At 45.0% G+C, this 8,243-nt stretch overlaps 1 protein-coding gene and 1 non-coding gene across 2 annotated transcripts; both read left to right on the forward strand.

The window, feature by feature from the left end:
- The first annotated feature begins 281 nt into the window (after nucleotides 1-281).
- On the forward strand, nucleotides 282-4,029 carry LOC120679561 (tRNA modification GTPase MnmE-like). The gene is made up of 9 exons (XM_039961170.1): nucleotides 282-910; nucleotides 1,006-1,144; nucleotides 1,298-1,419; nucleotides 1,717-1,920; nucleotides 2,016-2,075; nucleotides 2,478-2,616; nucleotides 2,724-2,842; nucleotides 3,039-3,263; nucleotides 3,400-4,029. Exons 1-9 carry the CDS (start codon nucleotides 473-475, stop codon nucleotides 3,592-3,594), a joined length of 1,641 nt encoding a protein of 546 aa, XP_039817104.1. The 5' UTR covers nucleotides 282-472; the 3' UTR covers nucleotides 3,595-4,029.
- A 254-nt stretch (nucleotides 4,030-4,283) lies between these two features.
- On the forward strand, nucleotides 4,284-4,369 carry TRNAY-GUA. The gene is given in 2 exon segments: nucleotides 4,284-4,320; nucleotides 4,334-4,369. It is a non-coding gene; the product is annotated as a tRNA-Tyr (tRNA).
- Nucleotides 4,370-8,243: the final 3,874 nt, after the last annotated feature.

Here is an 8,243-nt window from a genome sequence, read left to right on the forward strand (position 1 = left end):
TAATATTAGCTAATAAAAACCCCTAGTTTTTTATCATATTTTTTCCCAATTTTTTTGATGGTTATTTATAAAAAAAATTAAAATTTTGAAATTCAAAACGAAAAATACCGGAAAACACCGGTATACCAAAAGCCGGTGCGGACCGAAAACGAAAAAAACACCGAAATTTCGGCGGTATGCCGCCGAAATTTTAAACCCTGGAAACGACTGGTTTCTTCGTCTCATCGTCGCCGCCGACTGGTTTCTGGATGTGAGCTCGTGCTTGGACGACGGTGAGATGCAAAGAAGAGAAAGGAAGAAGACGCCAGAGATTGAATAAAATATTGAACACTGTCCCACTTATGAAATTGCTGTGTTGAGTGGTTTAGTTTCCAAAGCTAGTTTCTTGTTGAGGTGGCAGCTAGAGAACTATCAAGTAGTTTCATGGTTGGGACTGCCCCAATCGCAACGGCTCGCAGCTCATCCCAATCCGATGGCCCGCGCCGCCGCTCGCCTCCTCCCGCTCTTCCTCCCATGGCGGCGCCCGCCCCCGGCCCGCCTCCTCCGCCGCCGCCTCCTTCTGAACCCTAGCAGCCCCAGGACTCTGGCCGCGCGCCCGGACACCCTCGTCCTCCCCGGCGACGAGCACTCGCCCACGCCGGCTCGTCTCCACCCGCACCAGACGCGCCAGGACTACGGCGGCGGAGGCGGGGGCGGCGCCCCCGGAACCATCGCGTCCATCGTCACCTCCCTCGGTGGCGGACCGGCGGCGGTCGGGATCGTGCGGCTATCGGGCCCTGACGCCGTCGCCGTCGCCGGCCGCGTGTTCCGGCCCGCCAGGAGGGCGCCGGCGCAGGCTCCGTGGCAGCCGCGAAGCCACTTCGTGGAGTACGGACTCGCGCTCGACGCGGACGGCAGCGTCATCGATGAGGTAGGCGGCGCGGCTCGGGACCCCGCTTCTCGTTAGCTGGGCTTCGCTCCTTCTCCTTGTGCTAGCTGCAAACTAACCTTGGTGTGTTGCTGAAGGTCCTGGTGGTGCCTATGCTGGCTCCGAGGTCGTACACGCGGGAGGATGTGGTGGAGCTCCAGTGCCATGGCAACGACCTCTGCTTGCGCCGCGTGCTCAGGGCTTGCTTGGAAGCGGGCGCCAGGCTTGCGGATCCTGGTCAGTTGCTACTTATCCTCTCCCCTATTGAATGGCCATTGCGCATTGTACCACGATTGTGGGATAGACAAATCATTTATGTCCATTATGGATTCTTAGTTTCTGGAATCAAATGCTATGCTTTAATCCGCCAAATTTGCATCCTCTTTCTAGGTGAGTTCACTCTTCGTGCCTTTCTGAATGGGAGATTGGACTTGGCCCAAGCAGAGAACGTGTCAAGGCTCATTTCAGCTAAATCAGCAGCTGCAGCAGACTCAGCTTTGGCTGGCATCCAGGTAATTAGTTCATGGGCTTATATTGATGCACCGGTACAGAGGTAGAATATGGGGAAGCACTATTTCCTTTAAGTATGCATTGGCATAGGCATTTCAAATCAGGCCTTTGAGCTTAAACTTGGAACCCCAGAAGCTTAAGCCATTCCAGATTGGCTGCAGCTGAAACAGATTCTTCTTGGGATAAACTCCTTTCGTATTGGAAGCTTAAGGTCATTCTTTGAGAAGCCCAGAGTAGGAGGCTCCATGAAGGAGCTAAATGCTTCAGAGCAGGTCTGAATTTGACATGTTTGAATGTAGGGAGGCTTTTCTACTCTAGTAAAGTCGTTGAGATCAAGGTGCATTGAGTTGCTAACAGAGATAGAGGCTCGTCTAGATTTTGAAGATGAGATGCCTCCCTTGGACCCGGTGATGCTTATCAGCAAAATTAATTGTATGAGGCAGGAAGTTCAGGATGCATTGGACACTTCCAATTATGATAAGCTATTACAATCTGGTCTGCAGGTATTTTATTCATTTTATATTGGCAATACTTAAGGTTCAGATTTTAGAAATTAACATGATGAAGATTAAATAAATGCATTTAAAATATATTGCAGATAGCAATAATTGGCCGCCCAAATGTTGGCAAGTCAAGCCTCCTTAATGCTTGGAGTAAGGTATGTACCGGATATCCCTCTTTCATGTTGAACTAGCATGTATTGTTGGTCTTTTCGTTATGTTAACAATACTGATGTTTTTTATTCGCTCTACCTTCATGTGGGCAACAACATGAAATGTATTGTATTCAATATTTTCTTCAATGAATTTGCAAAGAGCCAAAGACTATACAAAATCAGCTACAGATACCCTAATGACAGGCAATTTGTGTGGAGAATTAGGCTAGTGCTAAACATGTTCTGCACTGAACAAAGAAAAATTTCTGCTTGTTGCCTAGTTTATCAAGAAATAAATAATCCTATAATTCTGACCGTATACTTAAGGAGTGTTGTGTATAGATGAATTTGTTTTGTATTGCACCCATATTAGTTGATACTGGAATTTAAATGTTTAGCTTGCAGAGTGAAAGGGCTATTGTTACTGAAATAGCCGGAACTACGCGGGATGTGGTAGAAGCAAATGTCTCGATTCATGGCATCCCTGTTACTCTTTTGGACACTGCTGGTATAAGAGAGACTGATGATGTTGTGGAGAAAATTGGTGAGTTTTTTTCTTAGAATGTGCATTCAGTGTCCGATAGGAGTTAGGGACTAATGTTAAAGATAATCCTAGTCTTGACATCTATATTCAATTCTGATCTTACACAGGCGTGAAAAGATCTGAGGCTGCTGCACTGGGAGCTGATCTGATTATAATGGCAATAAGTGCAGTTGATGGATGGACTGAAGATGACACTAAACTTATTGAGCATGTTTTGATAAATAAGGTACATTTTCTTGTGCTTTGTTTTCAATTGTCCTTGTATGCTTAACTATATCCTCCCACTCCCAGTATCCAAAAACAAAAGCTATTGTCCTCCCTCCCTCCTACTATTAACATATTTCCATTTGAGAACTTTCGAGTCTGCTCCTTGGTTGACTATTGTATTAATTATTCTTTTTTTGCTTTCTTGTTTGAGATAGAAATCCTCAGGTTCTTCAGTTCCAATGGTCCTTGTAATAAACAAGATCGATTGTGCACCATTTGTTTGTGGAGAACAGTTTGAAAAGTTCAGTGGCATCTTCACAAAACAAGTCCAGACATGTGCGGTCACTGGTAAAGGCATTTCCGAGTTGGAGGGTGCTGTAATACAGGTCAGGGGTATTGAGCATGTACCTTCTGGGGGACGACGATGGACTGTAAACCAGGTAATTCTATGTGTGTTCATCACTTCAAAAACGTTACCAAACTGCTCTCCCCTGAGTATTATTGCCCTAATAAATGTTGCACGTGATGATGTGAAACATCACTGACTGCTTGCTCATTTCGCGTCATATTATGCAGAGGCAATTCGAGCAGCTCTTGAGGACTAAAGAAGCTTTCACACGGCTAGAATCATCTATCAGTGAGCAGTTACCGATGGACTTTTGGACCATAGACTTGAGGGAAGCCGCACTTGCTCTCGCAACAATCAGTGGAGAGGACATCTCTGAAGAAGTGTTGAGCAGCATATTCAGCAAATTTTGCATCGGGAAATGATACACGAGCTCCACGTCCTGCAGATCCTAACTTGCCCTGTCAGAGATGGTGCGTGAGTGCATCCAATATTTTTTAGCTGAAGCTTGTTCCTCAACTCAAAGCACAATGCAGCAGACTGACTGGCACTTACAATGTACACTGTCCACCTTAGCGCACGTTGCAAAGATGATGAGGATATAGTTCTCTGAGTTCCTGGCTTGGTGTCGGAGCTTGTATACGACGATGATGTTTAGGAGAAACGTTTAGCTCTGATCAAAATAAGAATATACTGTTTCATTCATTTGCATGGTTGTTCAGAGTTTTTGTAGCAAGTGCGATGCCGAACAGAGCACAAAAAATGGGCCCCTGTTGCCCTGCACGGCTGCATCCTGAACTCACTGCAGAGTGCATATTGCTTATATGAGCAAATGGTAACAACTGGTTTGATTTTGATTCTGTTGCTCAAAACTTCAAACTGTGTGTTTATGATCAGTTCTTTCCATTTTTCCTATAAGTGAATATGTCGTGTGCCGCGCATGTGCCTGAGACATCAAGGGCGTCAATAACTTGCGTTACGTTCCTAAACATGGTATCATGGTCCATGGTTCCTGAAACAGGAGCAGGCACCTTTCTTGAACGGATGAGGTATTTTTCATCGAGAACGAAATATATATAGTAGATATATAAAACCTTACAATTTTGAGCACAAACCGACCTTAGCTCAGTTGGTAGAGCGGAGGACTGTAGTGGTTGCAGCTCAATCCTTAGGTCGCTGGTTCGAATCCGGCAGGTCGGATTTTTTTGTGATTTTTTTCTTTTATTGCTCTTTCTATCTTTTTTTCCAAAAAAAAATCATTTCTATCTTTTGTGTTTATTTCATTTTAACATATAAGCTTTTCTGCCTCTCCTAAACTTGGGGATCGAAGGCTGCAAATATATAGCCAGTCCATCTCAAATGCTCAAAAGAGTTGACTGGTTCATGCTTCATGTGGCCACAAAACAAGGGTGTTTCGCCAATGGGGACGGCAGGAGAATCCATGGGTCCCACCCAGGCTCTTTGGTGCCACGCGTGACGGTCGGTTTCAGCTTTCATTGGCCTCCAGATGCATACGGGCTTAGACTTGTTCACGGGGAGATGCATATGCATGATTCCGTAAACAATCACCGAATACATCTAACAAATATCTGCAAATTGGTAGTTGTGCTGATGAGATCCTCGCGTTAAGAGCAAGGATAATAATTTAGCTGGCTGCTGTAAGGATACTTACAGTCTACCTCTTAGTCCACTCGTATAGTGGTTAGTTTGTTCATCATTAATATATAGTCCGCGTGTCTCTCTCACAAGTTTTTTTATTCTTGTGTCAAAGTCGGCGGTAAACTTACAGTCCGTTTCCCTCTCTCTCCTCTCCTCTTGTTAAACGTAAAAGTAGAATGAAAGTAGAGAGAATGAATGACAGTGAATGGTAGTGTTTCCATTGATTGATTGTGGCTTATATACAAGACCAAGAGACAAGAGTCCAAGGAACATGTCCCTTTGGGATGACCCCTTCATGGTTTGTAACTACCTAATGATTTCATTAACCACTAATTAATTATATAATTACAAAATTGCTCACTAATCCTAATTCCTTCATAACACTCCACCCTGATCAATTTGTACTTCTTATGGTCTTGTAATCAATTTGATCTTCTTTGGTCTTGTAATTAATCGCAAAACTCCTTAAAAACCCTATGGAAAAAATCAGAAGATGTATGTATATGTCATGGAAAAACTCCTTAAACCTTTTTGGAAAAATAGGAGAAAATATTGATATGACATATATGTGTTGGTATTCTATTAAGGCACTGTATCTTATGGAAATCAGACCTCCTATGCAAACTTTGGAAACTACAATCAACACCACAGATCCCTCATCCGACGGCCACTCAGTGTGTCCTGCCCATTTTACACATTAATGCCCGCCAGCCCAAATTGATTTTGCAGTAACCTCCCCCCCCCCCTCGATGCCCTGGGTGCACTTTGGAAAGAAGTCCCGATGGGTGCCTGTTCATCGTCTCCACCGAGCCTCCATTTTGTTCGCCCGTCGCTTTCGTCGATCATTGCATGAGGCCGCCGCCCGTCGTCCATGCGTGTGGCCTCCGAGGTGCAGCCGAGCCTCCATGGAATCCATGGCCTCGCAGAGACATTCAGGGGCACAGCAGAATCAACCGGGAGACGCCAGATCCATGGCCTTGCGGGAGGCCCCGTGCTCCATGGCAGACGCCTGGTCCATGGCGGCAGCGCTGAGGCAGCTCTCGGGCGGCGGCTCTAGCAGAACGGAGGACGGCGGCGCTGATGGAGATGGAGGCCGGCGGCACTGGTGTTGGAGGCCGGCGGAGCCCTAGGGCCGGCATGGACAGGGGCGGGACCTCCTAGGGACGAACGGATGGGGACGATGAACAGGCACCCATCGGGGCTTCTTTCGAAAGTGCACCCCAGGGCATCGCAACAGGGGGGTGGTTAGTGGTGGTTACTGCAAAAATCAATTAGGGCTGGCGGGCGTTAATGTGTAAAATGGGCAGGACATGCTGCGCGGCCGTCAGATGGGAGATCTGTGGTGTTGATTGTAGTTTCCAAAGTTTGCATAGGAGGTCTGGTTTCCATAAGATATGGTGCCACTCTATTAAAACTCCTTTAAAACCCAGTGGGAACAATATAAGGAGAAAATGATATGGAATATCATTAATTGCAAATTTATATGAGGAAAATCTTGGAAGGAAAAATCATAAATAAGTTTGAATGTATTATGATCTGTGGATCATATCTGAACTAATTTTCCCCTAAAACCCGATGGGAAAGTATGAGGAGAAATAACATCTGGAATATCTTCTTAAAAACTCTGATGAGAAAATAGAAGATATGATATATATAATATGCCTCGAATATCCCATTAAAAACCCCGGTGGGAAAAATTAGAGATATGACATAAAATATTGTCCCATTTAAAACCTATGTATGAGAAAAACCTTGATAGAAAAGACTCATTTAGGAAAAAAGTACAATTATATAATCTAATGATTATGGTTGGTTGTATTGGTTATGATTCCGAGAGAATCTCTCCCTGAGCCTTGCAAATCTCATGATTCAGTTTGCAAGGTTTCTATTTTTCCATAAAATAATTAGGAGCAATGTATTTTGTGATATTGCCCTTTTCCATAGCCTACATTCTTTTGTACAAATGCAAGCAGAATTATCTTCATAGATAATTATTGGTTTCATGATTGAACCAATGTCACATGACTATTATATGTGGTTGATCATTCTGTGAAGCCATATGCATTCACGTGAAGCTTCATATAATGTAATTATTTTACAATGATTCGTGGATATAACTACAAGAGTCAACTTTTATGACTTCCAATATTTAGTTGTTCCACCATGTAAAGTTATAAAACCCATTTAAGGTTTAGTATTATGGGGATTAGACATCTAGCCAGTGTCAGCGTAACCAATAATGGTCTTGTCTTAGCTAAAGCTAAGATCAATTAATTCACATCCAATGGAATTTCGTTGGGGCTATGCTTTGTCTTAGCTTGTAAGTGTGACATCCCAGGTTTTTAAAATGTTAAGCAAGAGAAATTAGACCTATCATCATGCATAATCAACCAAGAAGCATCTGAATGAATGCATGTGCATGCATGAATGTCTATGTATGTGTATTTATGTGTATATGAAATTTTGCACATAAAATTGCAGGTCAAATGAATCATAGAATTCGAGGTTTTAAACAATCTTTCAAATTTTAAATAAATATGCTTTGAAAATAATTTTTAAAATATAGCTCAAACGAACTTTTAACCAAAACCAAAGTTATAGGTTTTCAAAAGACGAACAACTTTCGTGTTCAAAGTTTTTCGAGTTACCGCACAAAAATGGAAGAAACATTTGAATTTCGAAGCGTATAGGACATTTTCAAATACACTCAAGTTTTAAATTTTATTTTTCAAACGAAGCCTCAAATGAAAAAGCGCCTAAAACGAAAGTTGTAGATCTCGAAATTTTAAGCAAGTTTGATATTCAAAAGTTTTACATTTGACCTTTGGAATAGGGAGAAAAATAGAGTTTACGAACTGGAGTTTTGGAACTTCGAGTTATTGACGACTTTGCCATCACCTCCATCTCCCTTCTCTGTCTTCCCGTCGTGACGCCGTTGGCCGCCGCACGCCGGCCCCGTCGGCCACGCGCCGCGTCCCCATCCCCTCCACCTAGCGCGCCCCTAGATTCGCCCAAAACTACTCCGTTCTGGCACCTCCTTCGCGCGACGCGCGTCCCCGATGTCCGGCGACGCGCCACGCCGCCCACGCCGTCGTCGACGGTCGGCGCCTCGCCGTCGCTCTCCCTGGCCGCTTTAGCCAACCATCGAACTCGATTTCGATTTTGCTTCTCCTCCCCTCGCTCCCTCACTCCCAGAGCCCCAAACCCCTGCTCCCCTCACGTCCAGAGCCGCCCATGGCCGCCATTAGCGCCGCCGCGAGCAGCTCGCCGCGGAGCTCCACTCCCCGACCCTCCTCCGCCCGAGATAGTCCTCGGAATCGGTCCCCCACCCCACCCCGAAGCTCTCCAACCAGTCCTCGCCGCCCCTTTCTCGCCGGAGTGGCGCCGCCGTGGCACAGGGCCGCCGCCGGCCGCC

Source organism: Panicum virgatum, chromosome 6N (assembly GCF_016808335.1).
Source record: "Panicum virgatum strain AP13 chromosome 6N, P.virgatum_v5, whole genome shotgun sequence".
In the NCBI taxonomy this organism is placed as follows: Eukaryota; Viridiplantae; Streptophyta; class Magnoliopsida; order Poales; family Poaceae; genus Panicum; species Panicum virgatum.

Excerpts from the sequence above, each read along its gene's own strand:
- LOC120679561 (XM_039961170.1), top strand. The coding sequence starts at position 473 with ATGGCCCGCGCCGCCGCTCGCCTCCTCCCGCTCTTCCTCCCATGGCGG. Across the intron at positions 911-1,005 it reads ACGGCAGCGTCATCGATGAG|GTCCTGGTGGTGCCTATGCT; the intron begins GTAGGCGGCGCG and ends GTGTTGCTGAAG. Across the intron at positions 1,145-1,297 it reads CGCCAGGCTTGCGGATCCTG|GTGAGTTCACTCTTCGTGCC; the intron begins GTCAGTTGCTAC and ends TCCTCTTTCTAG.